At 39.6% G+C, this 20,444-nt stretch overlaps 1 protein-coding gene across 2 annotated transcripts in view; it reads left to right on the top strand.

The window, feature by feature from the left end:
- Window positions 1-20,444, top strand: part of RNLS (renalase, FAD dependent amine oxidase) — a 365,754-nt gene that overhangs the window by 276,243 nt on the left and 69,067 nt on the right. Inside the window, exon 7 of one of the 2 annotated variants that reach the window (XM_069567938.1) lies at window positions 8,633-9,181. The exons of the other annotated variant lie outside the window; for it this stretch is intronic. Coding sequence (XP_069424039.1) covers window positions 8,633-8,785 — 153 coding nt within the window. The 3' untranslated portion in view covers window positions 8,786-9,181. Of the gene's footprint in view, window positions 1-8,632; window positions 9,182-20,444 lie in introns of those variants that run through there. 2 annotated transcript variants of the gene reach the window in all.

The following is a 20,444-nucleotide window of genomic DNA, read 5'->3' as shown; positions in this document are numbered from 1 at the left end:
GACAGGTAGGGTGAAGTTTTCACACATGTGAACTTGGTTATTTTTAGTGGCCCAACGGGGGGGGACCACCACTATAAACATGTAAACAAACATTTCCATTGACATCAGCATAAAATGTGTTAGTTGCTCAGTCTTACCCAATTCTTTGTGACCCCATGGACTGTGACCCACCAGGCTCCACTATCCATGGGGATTCTTCAGCCAAGGATACTGGAGTGTGTTGCCCTTTCCTCCTCGAGGGGATCTTCCAGACCCAGGGATCGAACCCTGGTCTACCCACATTGCAGGTGAATTCTTCACCATCTGAACCACTAGAGAAGGACCATTTGGGAAAATAATGTCTTGCTGATTACTTAAAAACTTTTCTTTCCCACTGAGAAAATACACAGTCAGAACCTGAAGAACAGATGTCAACATCTTGGAGGAAAACCCCAGCAAGGACAATTTAGTGGACTGTTTACTCTTGTGAGAAATGCTGCATGACCAGCACTCGAGGCAGCACAGAGGACCGATTGTTGGGGGAAGAGCATGGACATTGACACCCTGAGTGAAAGAATTTTTTTCGCAAAAGTCAACTCTGATTATGAAGAAGTTTTTGGAAAAGCCAACCAATCTATTCCTCTCTTATTCCCTTTTTATGTTTGCAAAAGATCTACATGTAGATAATTCTAAAAGAACTTCTCTAGTAAATATAAAATAAAATTTACGCTAACATCATTTTTTAATTATTCATATATCTAAAATATCGGTGCCTCTTCCAACTGATGGTACCTGAGATACTGTGGGCAGGAATCCCTTAGAAGAAATGGAGTAGGCATCATGGTCAACAAGAGTCCAAAAAGCAGTACTTGGATGCAATCTCAAAAACGACAGAATGCTCTGTTCATTTCCAAGGCAAACCATTCAATATCACAGTAATGCAAGCCTACGCCCCAACCAATAATGCTGAAGAAGCTGAAGTTGAACGGTTCTATGAAGACCTACAAGACCTTATAGAACTAACACCCACAAAAGATGTCCTTTTCATTCTAGGGGACTGGAATGCAAAAGTAGGAAGTCAAGCAACACTGGCTGCTGCTGCTACTGCTGCTGCTAAGTCACTTCAGTCGTGTCCGACTCCGTGCGACCCCATAAGACGGCAGCCCACCAGGCTTTCCCATCCCTGGGATTCTCCAGGCAAGAACACTGGAGTGGGGTGCCATTGCCCTCTCCAAGAAACACCTGGAGTAACAGGCGAATTTGGCGTTGGTGTACGGAAGGAAGCAGGGCAAAGACTAATAGAGTTTTGCCAAGAGAACACACTGGTCAGAGCAAAGACCCTCTTCCAACAACACGAGAAGATTCTACACCTGACATCACCAGATGGTCAACACTGAAATCAGATTGATTATATTATTTGCAGCCAGAGATGGAGAAGCTCTATACAGTCAGCAAAAACAAGACTGGGAGCTAACTGTGGCTCAGACCATGAACTCCTTATTGCCAAATTCAGACTTAAATTGAAGAAAGAAGAGAAAACCACTAGACCACTAAGGTATGACCTAAATCAAATCCCTTATAATTATACAGTGGAAGTGACAAATAGATTTAAGGGACTAGATCTGATACACAGAGTGCCTGATGGACGGAGGTTCGTGACATGGTACAGGAGACAGGGATCAAGACCATCCCCATGGAAAAGAAATGCAAAAAAGCAAAATGGCTGTCTGAGGAGGCCTTACAAATAGCTGTGAAAAGAAGAGAAGTGAAAAGCAAAGGAGAAAAGGAAAGATATTCCCATTTGAATGCAGAGTTCTGAAGAATAGCAAGGAGAAATAAGAAAGCCTTCCTCAGCGATCAATGCAAAGAAATAGAGGAAAACAACAGAATGGGAAAGACTAGAGATCTCTTCAAAAAAATTAGAGATACCAAGGGAACATTTCATGCATAGATGGGCTCTATAAAGGACAAAAATGGTATGGACCTAACAGAGGCAGAAGATTTTAAGAAAAGGTGGCAGGAATACACAGAAGAACTATATAAAAAAGATCTTCACAACCCAGATGATCACGATGGTGTGATCACTCACCTAGAGCGAGACAATCTGGAATGTGACGTCAAGTGGGTCTTAGAAAGCATCACTACAAACAAAGCTAGTGGAGGTGATGGAATTCTAGTTGAGCTATTTCAAATCCTGAAAGATGATGCTGTGAAAGTGCTGCACTCAATATGCCAGCAAATTTGGAAAACTCAGCAGTGGCCACAGGACTGGAAAAGGTCAGTTTTCATTCCAATCCCAAAGAAAGGCAATGCCAAAGAATGCTCAAACTACTACACAATTGCACTCATCTCACATGCTAGTAAAGTAATGCTCAAAATTCTCCAAGCCAGGCTTCAGCAATACATCAACCATGAACTTCCAGATGTTCAAGCTGGTTTTAGAGAAGGCAGAGGAACCAGAGATCAAATTGCCAACATCCTCTGGATCATGGAAAAAGCAAGAGAGTTCCAAAAAAACATCTATTTCTGCTTTATTGATTATGCTAAAGCCTTTGACTGTGTGGATCACAATCAACTGTGGAAAATTCTGAAAGAGATGGGAATACCAGACCACCTGACCTGCCTCTTGAGAAACCTATTTGCAGATCAGGAAGCCACAGTTTTAATTGGATATGGAACAACAGGCTGGTTCCAAATAGGAAAAGGAGTACATCAAGGCTGTGTATTGTCACCCTGCTTATTTAACTTCTATGCAGAGTACATCATGAGAAACACTGGGCTGGAAGAAGCACAAGCTGGAATCAAGATTGCTGGGAGAAATATCAATAACCTCAGATATGCAGATGACACCACCCTTATGGCAGAAAGTGAAAAAGCCTCTTGAGGAGAGTGAAAAAGTTAGCTTAAAGCTCGACATTCAGAAAACGAAGATCATGGCATCTGGTCCCATCACTTCGTGGGAAATAGATGGGGAAACAATGGAAACAGTGTCAGACTTTATTTTGGGGGGCTCCAAAATCATTGCAGATGGTGATTGCAGCCATAAAATGAAAAGTCTCTTTGGAAAGAAATTATGACCAACCTAGATAGCATATTCAAAAGCAGAGACATTACTTTGCCAACAAAGTCCATCTAGTCAAAGCTATGATTTTCCCAGTGGTCATGTATGGATGTGAGATTTGGACTGTGAAGAAGGCTGAGCACTGAAGAATTGATGCTTTTGAACTGTGGTGTTGGAGAAGACTCTTGAGAGTCCCTTGGACTGTAAGGAGATCCAACCAGTAAATCCTAAAGGAGATCAGTCCTGGGTGTTCATTGGAAGGACTGATGCTGAAGCTGAAACTCCAATACTTTGGCCACCTCATGGGAAGAGTTGACTCACTGGAAAAGACCCTAATGCTGGGAGGGATTGGGGGAAGGGGGAGAAGGGGACGACAGAGGATGAGATGGCTGGATGGCATCACCAACTAGATGGACATGAGTTTGGGTGAACTCCAGGAGTTGGTGGTGGACAGGGAGTCCTGACGTGCATGGGGTTGCAAAGAGTCGGACACGACTGAACAACTGAACTGAACTAAACTGAACTGAGATTCAGTGAAAAGCAGTATATTTACATCCATAATAAGCCCCAGCAGAGAACCTGACTTTTCATAGGTTGTCTAAGTTCTCTCAAGTTGATTGCACCTCTAGGATTAGAGTTTCTGAGATCTTAGTTATTTTCTTGTTCACTTGAACATCACCTATTGTAGTATCTCATATGGTTGGTTTTAAGTTACCAAATGGGCTGAACTGCCAACTGAAACAGGTCGCCCTAAAATATAGCCTCTCTGTAGGCCAAACCAGTGAGATCATTTTATTGGTAGATGTCTGACAGTCCAAGGACAAGCTTTAGCTGTCGGCATAGTTTGGAAGAGAGAAGGTACGTTATCACATGAGTCACTGAATTTTTTTGCTATTTGTCTATAATTTTGTGGAAATAACCATTAGCCTACTTGTCTGCCTCCCTCTTTCTTTTCATCTTTAATTTCATTCTCATACCCAAGGGACTTTTTTTGTGTGACTGTTCACAATTAACAATCAATATAAAAAACTATTATGTTAAATCATATAAAAATTGACAGTATTTTACCATTTCTGACCTACAGAATCAGCAAGTTTGTGTAGTTTAACATATGACATAGGAGACATTCACGGACAGCAGTTGACAGAGATGTTTATCATTACTGAGAGCCTTCTAAATACAATAGCTCTTCCATTTGAGCTTCTGCCAGCTCTGTGGGGTTTTATGTAGCCGGTTCCATATGAAGACCTTCATTTGATCAACTATGTGTACAATATTCTATCTTTTTTTAACAACTCAATGAACATTTTTTGCACACTTATTATGGGGTAGGCACCACTTTCAGCCTTGGATACAAAGATGAGTGCATCACAGTCCCCACTTTGCAGAGCATGCAGTCTAAGAAGGGAGACAGGCATGGACATAATTATAGTGCAAAACAGCAAGTAACATAATAGATACAAATAACATGCTGAAAAGGCACTTACCATGCCCGGCAGAGCAAGAAGACCTCTAAGCAGGTGACATTTGTGCTAGTTCTTGAAGGATGAGCAATTTGGTGGCAGAAAAGAAAGAGAACAATGCAACAGCACCAAGCAGAATGACTTGTTCAGAGTCACAGAAGCACAACAAAGAAGGATGTGCTTGAAGAACCTTAGTTTGAATATAGATGGGATGCGAGGCAAAAGAGAGAAGCAGCAAGAGGGGAGGCTTGGATGGAGGGAAGATTAGGTTATGAAGGGCCTTTCATGGGGGATGGGGGCTGAGAAGTTTGCATTCTATTCAGCAGGTAGAGAGGAGTCACAAAACGCATATGGGTTTAAATCACTTGGATGTAAAACTGCTTTTTCTGCTTCAAATTCATATGTCCAGTCCAGTCATCATCTAATTGTAAAGAAACCTTACATTAGTGACCCCAGAGCACCAGCTTCTGCAGTGTGAGTTCTTTGTGACCCCCCACCCCATCCCGGCACACATGTGAGCGCAAGCATCCTGGATTCCCAAGGGGTTGTTTCAGCCCTGACATCTCTCTTAAACATAGTCATTGAGCTGCGGTTCCTCACTGTGGCTGGAAGCGTAGCCAAAGACTGCATTACTGTGAGAGATTGTGGCTTTGACTGTTACGTGTTCCTCCTCTGCAGGGCTCTCTGCTTCACTTGGGTGAAGGAGCTTGCAAGCACACCCTTCGTGTTTTCATATTTTCCTCATTGGGTAATTGCAAAATGGGCGAATCCACCTAAATGCAGCAAGATTGATTTCATCCCAACTGCAGACTGGCTAATCAGTGGCCTAGTTTTCCAGCCATGTGATCTGGCATCTGGCACTCACCACTCATCAAATGAAATTACACAGCACCAATAAATTACCCACTCTCTCCTGGGCAGAGCTTTTTCTCTTAAGCTACCTCCTGCTTAACACTTGTGTAATGTTTAATAGTACCATAGTTTATCTATACCAGGATGCCGGCTGGAATGTATGGAAACTTTACTAAGAATGGAGAATTATATATGTGTGTGTGTGTGTGTGTGTGCATACATATAAATTATACATAGACACCTGTTTATGTATTAATATATATGTGAATGAATTATCCCATTTATGTGAATTTTTCACATGATGATAACGCATTTTTTTTTTTACTTAAATCTTTATGGGAATGTTTCTAGGGTGGGGTGGAGGGGAAATTCTGCTCTGTTTGAATGCTTCTTCACTTCCAAGCCTTCTGTTCTTGGGCAGGAAATAGTCTCTCTCTGAGTCTTAGCTGTCTCAGCTATAAAATGAGAATAGTAGTAACTACCTCATAGGTTGATATGTGAATTAAGTAGGATGTGTGTCTGTGTAAGGCATTTGGTATGCAGAGAGCATCCAAAAAATGGCAACAATTAATACTTTATGCCTGTTAGAATTGGTCCCTAAATATTGGGGCCTTCATCAGTAGCAGTGATCATTGCCGGAAAACTAATAGCTGGCACCCTCAGGAACTATTAAGAGCCAGAGAGGTATTTGCCCTACACTAAGTGACCGCAGACTGCCAGGCTTTTCCCCAGCCCTGTCGGGTTTTTTAGTGTTTCTATAGCATCCCTTGTTTTCAGACTGTGGATTGTCACATTCTAAAATCAATAGTATTTATAGGACCCAGCAGCTTTCTTCCTCCCTTCATGATTCACTGACAAATCAAATCATCCAAGTTGCTAACATTCCATCTAAAGCAGGATATTAAAAGCTCTGATGGAACACCCAAGTCTGTGCTTCAGTGTCCTCACTATGTCCTATCTATTTTAGCCACTCAAAGACCTTTTATGCCCATTTCAAGATTGTCGGCTATGGAGGACAAATAATGCATGATCTCACGTGTGGAATCTAAAATAATCAAATGCATAGAAGCAGAGAGTAGAATGGTGATTGCCAGAGGCTGGTGGGAGGGGGAAATAAGGAGACGTTGGTTGAAGGGTACAGAGTTTCAGTTATATGTGATGGGTCAGTTCTAGGGATCTACAATGCAGCTGCGTGACTGTCGTTAATGATTTGTTGTCTAGTCGCTCAGTCGTGTCTGACTCTTTTGTGACCCATGGACTATAGCCTGTTAGACTCCTCTGCCCATGGAATTCTTCAGGCAAGAATACTGGAGTGGGCTACAATTTTGATACTCTATTGTATACTTGAAATTCGCTAAGAGTACAGATCTTATTAATTAGCTTGATTATTGTGATTATTTTGCAATGTATACATGTCATAACCTCAACTTGTACATCTTAAATGTATATGTAATTTTTATTTGCCAATTATACTTAATAAAACCTGGGAGGGCATGAGAGAAACTATAACTTAATATAATAAATTAAAACTGTGACTTAATTTTTAAAAGATTATCTGCTATGTCTGTGATAAATGATATTGCTATCAAGTGAGATCAAGAAAAGTGAGATGATACTTAGGTCATTTTACATTTGTATCTGAGTGATACTGGTCTTTAAAGGTCCATATCTTTAGTGATTCAAGAAGGAAATAATTGTACCACCTCCTTTTAAAGACAAAATATGGCATATAAATAAAAATATCTATGTAAAGTTTTTATGGTTTTAAGAAACTGTAAAAGCATTATGCTAACTCAACCTATCAAGAAGCAAAATCGGCTCCATAATCCAAATAACATTTATCATATTGCTTGATTTTTTGGTGTGATTTTTAAACAAGTAAATTCTCATGGGTCTTATTCTGCTTCTCTTCATGAAAACACTGTATGAGAGAGACCAGAACTGCCATGTTGTAGTTTATGTGAAATGCACCCCCTGAAGTTGTGCAGGAAAGTGGTCCCAAGTGAGACTGTCTTTATAATAGCTTTGAGTAATTTGGTTTTTTAGGGAGTTTTTGGTGCTTCAGTAGCCAAACCACCAGTATCCAAGATAATTACATTAATTGCCCACTCATTCCCCTCACTGTGAATGTTTATTAGCAACATACATTCTAATTTAGAGAATAATTTTTCCAATAATTCTATGCCTTTTTCATCATTTCAAATATTATAAACTTGGTTCTACAAAATAAGTCCTAGACCTCAGCTGATTCTCCTTTTTGGCGCATAAACAGTACTCCGTTCTTTGTTGCTGTTGTTTAGTTGCTAAATCGTGTCCTCGTCTTTGCAGCCCCATGGACTAGATTGTTTGTGACCCCCAAGGACTATAGCCCACCAGGTTACTCTGTCCATGGGATTCCCCAAGAAAAAAACACTGGAGTGGGCTGCTGTTTCCTTCTCGAGGGGGTCTTCCTGACCCAGAGGTTGAACCTGGGTCTCCTGTGTTACAGGCAGATTCTTTACCACTGAGAAGCCCAAGTAGACTTTGTTTGAAACAAAGTATTCCTCTTATCTCACCTCTCAGTTATGTTCCTTCTTCTAGTCAATCTCCTCCCCCAACACACATGCACACACACACGCACGCACACACACACACACACACACATTGGCTGTGGACATTTACACATCTTACTCCTTCCCTCTGGAAAGCCTTATACCTGCTTCCTTCCCTGGCAAATTTTGATGTTTCCACTAGAACTCAAGTGAAATGACCAGTCACACCCTTTTGAAACTTTCTCTGTCCAGTATGCTGGCCTCCTCCCATGCGTTTTTATAGCACCTTGCCCTTCTCCCTGTCTTAGTCCTTACCTGCCAGCAGTTCTGCTGAACTGGAAACTCCTTAAAGACATGACCCTTTTAATCTCTTTTGTGTTCACCTTGTCTGGCATATAGCAGGTTCTCAATACTTGGGGAATGATTTCATGAATTTCATTTCCCCCTAATGAAAAACTTCACCGTACTTCCAACTGATTTAGCAGATCGTGACCAATTAAGTTTGAAGTTCAATACACTTCTGATTATCTTATCAAATGACTGAAAATGTAAACATTTAAGAATTCATTGTAAACACTTGGGCAAGGGGGAAAGTTTAGGAGTCTTAACCTAGTTTCCTTGCTCTTTATAAAACATCTTGATTTCTTCAGGTAGGAAAGCTTCCCCAGGTGGGCATTGACATGATAGCACAACAGAGCACTGAATGTCATCGCAATTCTTTTTTTTTTCTTTTTTAATATTTTCAGGTTACAAATGCTGCTGCCAACTGTCTTGGTCAAATGACTCTTCATCTCCAGCCTTTTCTTGTGTGTGGAGGGGATGGATTTACTCAGTCCAACTTTGACGGCTGCATAACTTCCGCCTTATGTGTTCTGGAAGCTTTAAAGAATCATATTTAGTACTGCCTGTATTCTTATTTTTCACATGTACTTTGGGGTTTTTGTTTTCACAATTTTCTGTCATTGATTATTTTGTTTTCTCTTTTGTTGAGAGAAATTACTGGAAAAAATTGTTCTTTACTGATTATTATTTTTCACATGGAGTATAAAATCAATTTTATAATTTCAGTACTTACAACTCCTACAAGAATGAAAAATCCTTTGTACTTTATACTTTCTCCACTTTTCTGAATTGCCATGTTTACCCACTCCTTGTTGGAGGCAAAGCAGTGCTTAAGAAAAAGCAAAGAGCTCTCCCTCCAAATTATGTCAAATCCAAGTAGCGGTTCATGTTCAAAGACCTTTGTTGTCCTTTTGAAAATTTCAGTCCCAAATAAAGAATAATCTTTATCAAGATATCGTGATAAATCTTCAAGTATATCATTGATTTGATATTTTTGCAAATTGCTGAGCTACAAGATTTCTCTGCACTGTGGAAACAAAGGGTAATTTTTGTTTCTCGTTTCTCTTCCAAGTTATTAAATGCTCCTGAATTGTAGGTCACGTATGTCATCATCTCTAAGAACGCAGTTTGGAGGGCAACTTGACTGACAAAGAAATGTCTCTTCAAATTTTCAGAAAATAACCAGATTCAACTTGACTTTCCGAGTCACACAGTACTTCTTAACCTTAAGAAATCCAGCCTTAATGGGAAAGATAAAAATTAAATAGAAGCTGAGAGGAATTATATTGATCTTTACCGTGTGCTATCTCCTGCGGCTAGTGCTGTTACTTTTATGCCCTCTCCAGTGTGTGCTGTGGCATTTAGACTGTGTCAAGTTTAATGAATTTAATACAAAAATTTTTTACTGAACCAGAAAATAGATGCACTTAAAATAGTTCAATATTTGCCAACTTAGCGTTTCAGCATATCACCCACATGCATCAGTGACAACCCATGACTTGCTGGCTCGAGAGAAATTGATCCCCAGCTTTCTGAACAAGCTACTTGTTGCTAATTTAGAAAGCAAACTGGTGAGTTCCATTTTGTCATTTTGAAAGGAAGGAAGTCGTCACAGCCTCTCAGATCATTGCAGTCTCTCAAACTAAGAAAAGTTCCACAAAAGACCCCTTAGCTTGGTAGTATTTAAAATCTCACACTGACATGCCCACTATCAGGCATGGGCAGAACTTGTTTATGTAACTACAGAGTGGGTTTTTTCTATGGAATGTTCTTATACATCTCCTACTTGTGATCAATTGATGGAAAACTGAAATGCCTACGTGTGGTTAACGTCACTTATTTTTGAAAATATAGAAAGGAAAAGGGAAATTAATGTGATCTCTTTTATGATACAAAGAAAAATATTGAGATTTCTTTCATCATTTGTCCTATATTTGATGAACATTTGTCTTTCTTTTGGTTATATCCTTAAAATACAGTAGCAAATATATTCAATATATTAACTGTTTTGTTTTTAACTAATATAATTCTGGAGCCATCTGACTGAAAGCATCCTAAAGCTTTAAAGCAATGTTATATTTGTTTCAAGAGTGTTTATATTCCAAAGAAGAAAAAATTATTTATAAACATGGGATGTGTTGCTTAGAGAAAGTACGCTAAGCCATTACGGACGAGTTATTTTTTATTTAAAACGTTTTTTAATGTGAACCATTTTTGAAAGTCTTTATTGAATTTATCATGATATTCTTTCTGCTTTATGTTCTGCTTTATGTTTTGGCCATGTCTCATGTGGGATCTTAGCTCCCTGATCAGGGATCGAACCCACACCCCCTGCACTGGAAGGCAAAGGCTTAACCACTGGACCACCAGAGAATCCCACTGATGAGTTTTAATATCTGTTCATTCGAAATGTGCTTCCCTAATAATTGTGCATTTGCTTAGAAAATACTGTAGCAATGTGAGAAAAGATATACAACCCTGCTTAGTATGTAGGTCATTGTTACTTTGCTGATTTAATCATTTGAAAACTCATTTTGCATTTTGATCCATCTCTGATAGAAACAGACCAATTCCCTGATGCTCAAATAAGGAAAGAAAATGTATCAAAAGCTTGTGTTCTCTATCTTCATTTACCCCTTCCTCTTTAGAAATAGAAATAGATATGGAACTGTCTTGTGCTAGAAGCCATCCCAGAGGCCATGAGATTCAGATGGCCAGGATGTCCTAAAAGACCCAGGGCCAAGGTGGCCAAGTCCCCTGAGAAATACGGGTCAGTACCTTTTGGAAAAGGGCTCCCACAGGACCACACAGCACCACAGTACTTCCAAACAAGAACTTTTATTAATCAAACACAGTCAAGGAAATCTGCTCTGTTTTGAAAGGAGCGTATTCAAGTGAGAAACGGCTTGAGCAGTGGGGTGATTTAATACTTGTTAGCTGATAAATATAGCCTTTGCTGGAATAAAACTATACAATGCAGGGTTGAAAAGCTTAATTACTAAACTGTCTATGCACGTCTTGCTCAGGCAGCGAGGGTGACAAATTATAGCAGTTGAGTAGTATTTTTCACCTTTGGCATTTCTGAGGGGAGAAGTATGTCTAAAAACATCGAGTGAGCAGTAATAATCCCAGACCAGATATTACTGAGGGGAAAAAAAAGACATATTATTGAGTCACCAGTCTTCTGTGCAAAATGCTGTCAGCCCCACCCCTCCTCCTACTTGGTACCTTGTTAAGTAAAAAGAACAAGGTCAATTTTACATTTATCTGGTATTTTATTCTCATCCAAGTATATGTGCATATGTATGTGTGTGTGTGTGTATATATATATATATATATATATATATATATATATATATATGCTTTGTGCTATGCTCAGTTGCTCAGCTGTGTCCAACTCTTTGGTGACCCCCATGGACTGTAGCCCACCAGGCTTCTCTGTCCATGAGATTTCCCAAGCAAGAATACTGGATTGGGTTGCCATTTTCTACTCCAAGGGAATCTTCCCGACCCAGGGATAGAGCCCACGTTTTTTCTGCATCTCCCGCATTGGCAGATGGATTCTTTACCACTGCACCACCTGGGAAGCACAATATATATAAATTCTGGCATTACTTTTGAAAACTCAGATATTGATTCTCCCATCAACTTGAATAAAAAGCAGCACTGACTGCTTTATATTTTAGAAAAAAAGATTACATATATATAAAACACATATATGTGTATTTCAAGTATATCTGTATATATATGTGTTTTTCCATCCTCCTAATATCTTGTAAAATTAACAGAGCAGGGAATTATTATTCACATTTGACAAGTGAGGAGACTGAGGCACAGAGCTTGGCCAAACAAGGTCGCATCATCAAATGCAGGGCAAGAACCCGGGCCTCCCGTGACCCATTTCTATGTGCGTGCCACTGGGCTGCTGCCAGATGAGCAGGGTAATTAAAGCTGAACTGAAGTGTTGGTTGGAGGTGCAGTCAGCACCATGTGGTCCCCTTATTGATGTTTCATTTCAGAGAGCTAACACTAATCCTGATGTGATGTATACAGGAGTCTAATACGGAATAGAGTCTCTGTAGGTACTGACTAAATGATTTATATTCCGTTATTTTCATTTGCTGGTTTATTTCCTCCTTTGGGGGGCACTTGCTGTGAGAAATGGTTGCATCCTAATGACACTGAATTTCAGCCCAGCACTAGCTGGTGAGCGAACAGGCTTCCCCTGCATCCAGCCTTCCCTTCTGCACTGCTCTTTGTCTCTCCGCTCCCTTTGTTTCATGCTGTCCTCTACCAGTTTCTACCATCACTTTCTGCCCTCCTATTTTTTTCCCCTCCCTCTTCTTACCCTGTGTCCAGTTCTCCATTCTCAGAAATCTGGAATATAAATACAACTACATTATGATTCATGGCATTTGTAATTTTTTGCCTTAATGTAATCTCTTTTTTCTACAATTCAAAGCAGTCAATCCTGCTTTTTATTCAAGTTGACGGGATAGTCACTACCTTGATTTTTCCAAAGTAATGCCAGAATTTAAAACTATCTGTAGCTTTCAAGGATCTCAGTGCTAATAACCTAAAATATGGTACCAGGCTCTGTGGTGGACATAATGGAATATAATTAGCCATCTCCACCTAAGATGCTAGTTAGGGGAAGACAAGTCCGATAGAGTGGGAGGCAGTAATCACAGACAGTAGATAAGATACTGGGAATCCTGAGGAAGAACCATGTTTCCTCTCCAGAGAGAGGGTCTCCAAACAGAAGCAGGGATCCATCAGGAAAATAATTCTGGCAAAATCCCTCTGCGCCACACCATAACTGGGCAGCCCTGGCTGCCTTTAGGAATCCAAACTGTGTATCAGAGTGGTCGGGAAAGTGATTGCTTTCTGTGGAAAAGGCTCAGTAAAACACAGAAGGTGGTCTCTGCGAAAAGGAAGGAGCCTCAGCCAATCTCCGACTAGCTGGTGCAGGACTGAGTTGCTGTATCCACTCTGGAATGTCTTTGTGTTTCAGCCAATATCATCCGGCCAGGTAAGCCAGGAATGGTTGAAATGGTACTATGTCCTGTGTTTTCTTCTCAACAGACAGAAATTACAGTCTACTTAAGAGTTCACAGCAGAATCTATCCAATGTGCCTGCTAAGGAGAAAGAATTTCCAAAGAATGTGTTAATTGAAAGGCATGTAGAATCATCCTGGAATGTCTAAGTTTAGAGGGCCTTGGAGACCGTTTGGACCAGTTCTTAGCCATCTTGGATTTTGAACCTACTTGAGAAGCTTGGGAAAGCTATGAGATTTTCTCCCAATAACAACGAAAACAAGGATACACGTGTGCAAATAGAATTTGCATACCGTTTTAGAGCCTACTAGCTAGCTGCTTGTTTTTGTAAATACACTTTTATTGGAATACAGCCTTGCCCACTTGTTTGTGTATCATCTGTGGCTGTTTTTGCATTACAACGGTAGAGAGGGATGTTTGCCATAGAGACCATTTGGCCTACAAAGTCTAAAATCATTACTATCTGGTCTTTTAAGAAAAAAATGTGCTGACTCCTATTTTAGGAGGTTACAAACCCTCCAAAATCTATTTTTAAACACTGAAGGGGGAGCTCCATGGACTTCAGATTAATAACCTCTAAATCTGTATCCTATCAATTTATGTAAATATAGGCTTATCTTAGATGTACACATTTGGTCCACTACTCCTTGATCCCATGCCCCATTGTAAATCCTTTAAAGCAAGCAGTACTATTTTGCACATATCCCCTGGAGTTAAATAAATCTGTTTTAATCCAGACTTTTGCTCCTCATTCTGTGACCTTGCAGTTAAACAGCTACACAGCCCCCTTCATCGTTGAAAACTGAGTTAATGGTAGCTGCCCCGTAAGACTGTTACAAGGCTTAAATATACATAAAACCTTAACAAAGTCCTGGACACATAGTAAGTGCTCAAGAAATAATAGCAATGATGGTGATGATGATGATGAAGGGAATAAGAGTAAGGAAAAAAATGTAAGCAGATCCTGTGCCTCAGAGACCCCTGCAAAGGGCAGTTTCCTCTGCATTTATATAGGACATGGTAAGAGTTTGTTCATTGAATTAATGCTGATGAAACTCGGAAGCTTAACAGCTCTAGAATCTCAAAACCTTCATGAAACAAAACAGTAGGGTCTGCCTGAGACCAGGTATGGGCCACTTTCTCCTTTCCTGTCATAGCTAATAAGTATATGCTTGGGGAAAAGGGCTTGCTCTAACGTGGTCCTTGGAAAAAAACCAGGATAGGTCATGACCAGGAGTAGGGACAATGTAAAATAAAAGTGTTCTCTGCAGTGAATGGTGTCTTCTCCTTAGCAAGTATGTGTGCTGAATGCAAAGAATTGCACGCTTGGATTGGATTCTGCTGAAGATTATTTACTTAATCTCTGAAATGCTGTGAAAACTGGGAGTGAGTTATTTCACATTCTTGACATGTTTGGCTAAGTATGCAGATTCATTTCCTGTCTCTGGCCTTCGTTTTAAAAAGCTCAACTCCTGGTAAATTCTGTGACATCCTAAACTTACCACTTTCTAGATGTGTAATCTTGGACCAGTTTCTTATATCTTTGAGCCTCAGGAGCTTCATCTATAAAATGGGGACACTAATTTTTCCTGCCTTAAGGTTAGGAGTTATTTGAGTGTTTTAGAATATAATATATAAAGTGTTGAGCATTGTGCTCTGCACATAGAAAATAATAAATGTTAGCTGTTACTGTGAATCTTACTATTAGTGAAGTGTGGTTTAGGAAAATAACTCTGTCTCATAACCATCCCACCACCTATAGTAGCTTTAAACCTAGCTAGGAAGCCACTTTATTACCTGTAAAACTCATTGGGGACTGTATTCAAATGCCAGCATAAGTTTGGCTTCATTTAAACTAAATTTTTGTCAGAAATTCTTATTGACTTTGAGTGAATGAGTGAATGAGCGCTTCACTATTGCTGTGCTCCTTAATGTGGTTCACAGCACACTGCTTTTCCCCAGCCAGTCTAGTCTCCCCACTCTTGTGATACCAATCACGTGTGTACCAACTGGTTCAGTATCTCCTTGCCACCAAAACTGGCAAGATCAACACCATCAGGGCCCGGCACTTAGGAGGTACTCAGTAAACAGATGTTGATGCAGTGAGTAAATACATTCAACTGATGAACATTTCTTAGTCTAATTTCAACAAGTAGCAAAGAAAATCATTGCTGATACAGAATCATCCCATAGAAGAAAAATGTACCAACCTTATCTTCAGTGTGCTGGTGCTCAAACGCTCAGGCGTGTATGACTCTGTGACCCCATGCACTGTAGCCCACCAGGCTCCTTCATCCATGGGATTCCCCCAGCAAGGATACTGGAGTGGGGTGCCATTTCCTCCTCAGGGGATCTTCCCGATCAAACCCATGTTGCTAATGTCTCCTGTATTGGCAGACAGATTCTTTACCACTAGTATCACCTGGGAAGCCTTATCTTGGGTAGAGGAGATAATTACAAAAGTACCTACGTTCTCCCTGTTTGGTCTGTATCCATCAATAGGTGAGTTCAGAAAGTCCCTGCTTTATGCTCCCTCTAACTTTGAGAAGTCCTTATTTGGAGGCGGGCGAATATGGGAGAGCTGCTCTACTTTTGCAACTGCCTAATAAACACTTGTATTTCACTTTTCATTTTGCCTAATATATAAAGGTTTCTGCCTATGAAGCCAAACATTTGAGCAAAGGAATGCAGCAGACTAAAGAAGCCTGATGAGTCTGTTTTACGTTTCTTATGAGAAACTGAAGTCATATATATTGAAAATTATTAAAATTAGACAGAAGAAATAGCTGAAGAGGGGAATTAACAAAACTTCAATTTAAATAATTATTAACTAGAAATTCATTTTTTGCATCAATTTCTGCGTTTTTACCATTCCAGAATACTTGGTTCACTTCTTTTTTCTTTCCAGTGCCTCTGATGCACATGGCTAAAGTCGGATGAATCTTGCAAAGCCTTGGAATCAGGATTTCTTTAGAACATAGTAAACTCTATTACTACTCTATTAGCCTATAAAGGACTTCCCTGGTGGCTCAGATGGTAAAGTGTCTGTCTACAATGTGGGAGACCCGGGTTTGATCCCTGAGTCGGGAAGATCCCCTGGAGAAGGAAATGGCAATCCACTCCAGTACTATTGCCTGGAAAATCCCAAGGACAGAGGAGCCTGATAGGCTACAGTCCATTGGGTCGCAAAGAGTTGGACACGACTGGACGACTTCATTTTTTATTTTAAACTCTATTGGGAGAGGGGTGTGTGTGTGTGTGTGTGTGTGTGTGTGTGTATTTTTTCTTCACTTTGGAATTCCCCAGAACAGTGATTGCCACAAATTGAGTGACTAATTCAAGAAATTTAGACCATCAGATTTTAGGAAGCTATGTTATATAATTAGAAGATGTAGCAAAAGAAATGAAAAACTAGAAGTCTTTCAAGTCCAAAAAAATACCAAAAAATGAAAACGAAAAGCTTTTGAGTCAAGAATCATGTCTGACTTATCTAAAATAAATTCCCCAAGCCTAGCACAGAGTAGGTCACATAGTAGACCCTGAATAATTTTTTATTGAATGGTTAAGTGATTGAAAAAAGGAAAGCTTATGTGAAAATGAGCATTAGATTCTAAAAGACCCAAGAGAACTAACCCTAGAAACATATTACTTAAGATGAGCCGTTTTAAACAGTGGGCGCTGGTGTCCTTGTGCATGCACGCGTGTGCTGGAGTGGGGAGGGGGGGGCAGGGAGGCTTTTCCTGTGCAAACAATCAGTGGAGCGTCTGTGGCAGTGTGTTCCGCACTGTGGTTTATCATCTACCAACAGTGTGTACTCAGGGTTTATTGGGTCACATTTATATTTCTTGGTATTTTCTTTATTAGAATTGACTTAAAGGTGACAAGCTTTAGGTCTAGTGTGGGATCCACTTCTACAAGTCACCAACCTCAAACTCACATAGTATGTTTTAGCCATTAAAATAAACCGTGTTTACTTACTTTTTGGAAAACAAACTATTTGCTGCAAACCAAAAGACTGTCCCCAAAAAGTGTAATACGGAGGTCATTGTGGAGAAAACGAAACCTGGCAAGTGTCGCTTCATTGAGAGAAGTATATTATCCACGGTGAACAGTACTGTGACAAATAAACTCTGTATTAGAGGAAAGAGCTGAAAGAATGTGTCTATAAACAGGAAATCTGTTCATTTAATAAACCATATTAATAATAATAACATTATAATTATTTAAATAAATGCTAAATATTGTCATAAAATTAACATATATAACTGATATAACCAATAACATATATAACCAATGGTAAACTCATAAGAGGGGGAAGCTATCTTAGAAGGATAAAGATTATTTTAAAACAGACATCACAATTAAGAACCAATTCTAGAATTATCTACATTAAATTGGGAAGACATCAAAGATCCTTGCATCAATGTTTTGAAATTTCTAGGGAATGCATTAAGGCATGGAACATATTTAAGAGATGTGAACACTAGAAAAGAAAGGTGAAATGATTACTAATTTCTGTCAATATGATTATACTTCTTAGAAAACTCAGGTGAACTAACTTTTTGAATTAGTAAGACACTTCTAGTCACTACTAGAGACTACTACTAGTCACTACTTTGAGTATTATAAACACTCAAAGACCAATAATTTTTCTGTATGTTAATAATTAATGCAAATATATCATATTTTTTAAATTAAGAAACAACACAGAATACAAAAACATATCTCCAGGAAAATATATCTAGAATTTGTATAAGGAAATTTTTTTAAATCTTAATATATTTTTAACGAATTGAATAAGTAGAAATATATACCATGTCCCTGTAGGGGTATACTGAATATAATGAATTTGTCCATTTTCCTCTAATTAGTCTATAGATTAAACATAATCACAATGGGATTTTGTTAATATGAAAAAATAAATCTAGAATTCATCTGGAAAAAATTAACAGATGAAAGGAAGTAATAAGTTTATGAGCAAGCAGGCCATAAGTATTGAACTTATCAGCTATTAAGATATATTATGCTGCTGCAGCTGCTGCTGCTGCAAAGTTGCTTCAGTTGTGTCCAACTCTCTGTGACCCCATAGATGGCAGCCCACCAGGCTCCCCTGTCTCTGGGATTCTCCAGGCAAGAACACTGGAGTGGGTTGCCATTTCCTTCTCTAATGCATGAAAATGAAAAGTGAAAGTGAAGTCGCTCAGTCATGTCTGGCTCTTAGCGACCCCATGGACTGCAGCCCACCAAGCTCCTCCGCCCATGGAATTTTCCAGGCAAGAGTACTGGACTGCGTTGCCATTGCCTTCTCCGAAGATATATTATAGAATTAGGTAAATAAAACAATTCACTAATGATCCTAGAATTGACATAAATGAATGGAAATAATGGCTATAAATGCACTTAAGGTAGTAAAGGAAACATTACAAAGCTATTGAAAAAGGAAGACACATGCGACAGCATGGATGAGCCTCGAGACGTCATGCTAACTGAAATAGGCCAGTCACAAAAGGACAAACAGTGTGTGATTCCACTTATGTAAGGTTCCTAGAGGAGTCAAGTTCACAGAGACAGAAAGTAGTACAGTAGTTGCCAGGGGCTGGAGGAAGTGGGGAATGGGGAGTTAGTATTTATTGGTACAGATGAAAAAGTTCTGAAGAGGGATGGTGACGATGGTCGCAGGATAATGTGAACATACTTAATGCCGCAGAACTGTACACTTGAAAATGGTAAATTTTATGTTATGTATATTTTACCACAATTTTTAAAGAAGAAAAAAAAGTTGATATTTCTTACATTTAAAAAAAAGGAGTAGGAGAGCATTTACAAACCCATAAGAGAAGCACGAGGCCCCTTCTCTCCAGCAGAGAAATATACCACATCTATTCTTCCCCCCTTAACATCCGATGTAACAGAAAAGGCCAAAAAGTGGGAGAAAATACACACATGTATGAACATTTTTCACTTGGTAAGTAATCAAAATACAAACCTATGTATATGTATATACATATATATGGGCTTCTCTGGTGTTTCAGATGATAAAGAAACGCCTGCAATGTGGGAGACCTTGGTTTGATCTCTGGGTCAGGAAGATCCCCTGGAGAAGGACATGGCAACCTGCTCTTCTTGCCTGGAGAATCCCATGGACAGAGGAGACTGGTGGGCTACAATCCATAGGGTCACAAAGAGTCAGACATGACTGAAGCAACTTAGCATGCACATACATGTATATATGTATACACATATTTATATGTGTGTAGGGTTTCCCAGGTAGCGTTAATGATAAAAAACCTGCCAGCCAATGCAGGAAACATAAGAGACACATATTGTATCCCTGGATCAGGAAGATCCCCTGGAGGAGGAAATGGAAACCCATTCCAGTATTCTTGCCGGGAGAATCCCATGGACAAAGAAGCCTGGAGAGCTCCTGTCCATAGGGTCACAGGGAGTTGGACACGACTGAAGCAACTGAGCACGCACGCACACACGCATATGTGTATATGTGTCTGTTCACGCTTGCCTTATGAATAAACAAAGGTTTATAAGATTTTTAAGGTTTTATAGGTTAGAAACCGTAACAAAGGTTTATAAGGCTTTATAGGTTAGAAACCATAACAAAATGTAATTTTTCATCTATCAAACTGATGATTTTAAAATTACTAACCTCTAAAAGGAGAAGGAAATGGCAACCCACTCCAGTATTCCTGCCTGGAGAATACCATGAACAGAGGGGCCTGACAGGCTACCATCCATAGGGTCACAGAGAGTCGGACATGACTGAAGCAACTTAGCAGAACTTCTAAAAAGAGATCAAAACTGGTAGAAGTTAAAATTTTCACAACCTCTCTGAAAACTAAGTTGGCAATACGTATCACATTTTTAAACATGTTTTTTGACTTGATAATTACACTACTAAGAATCTATCTTAAAGAAACAATCCAAGATTCAGATAGTAATTCATATTGTTGTATGTTTATTTAAGTATTAGTTATTATGATAGTTCAGTTTAGTCGCTCAGTCGTGTCCGACTCCTTGCGACCCCATGAATCGCAGCACGCCAGGCCTCCCTGTCCATCACCAGCTCCCGGAGTTCACTCAGACTCACGTCCATCGAGTCAGTGATGCCATCCACCCATCTCATCCTCGGTCGTCCCCTTCTCC

This window comes from Ovis canadensis, chromosome 22 (assembly GCF_042477335.2).
Source record: "Ovis canadensis isolate MfBH-ARS-UI-01 breed Bighorn chromosome 22, ARS-UI_OviCan_v2, whole genome shotgun sequence".
Classification (NCBI taxonomy): domain Eukaryota; kingdom Metazoa; phylum Chordata; class Mammalia; order Artiodactyla; family Bovidae; genus Ovis; species Ovis canadensis.
The sequence above is the reverse complement of the archived record's forward strand: the minus strand, read 5'-3'. Positions and strand labels throughout refer to the sequence as shown.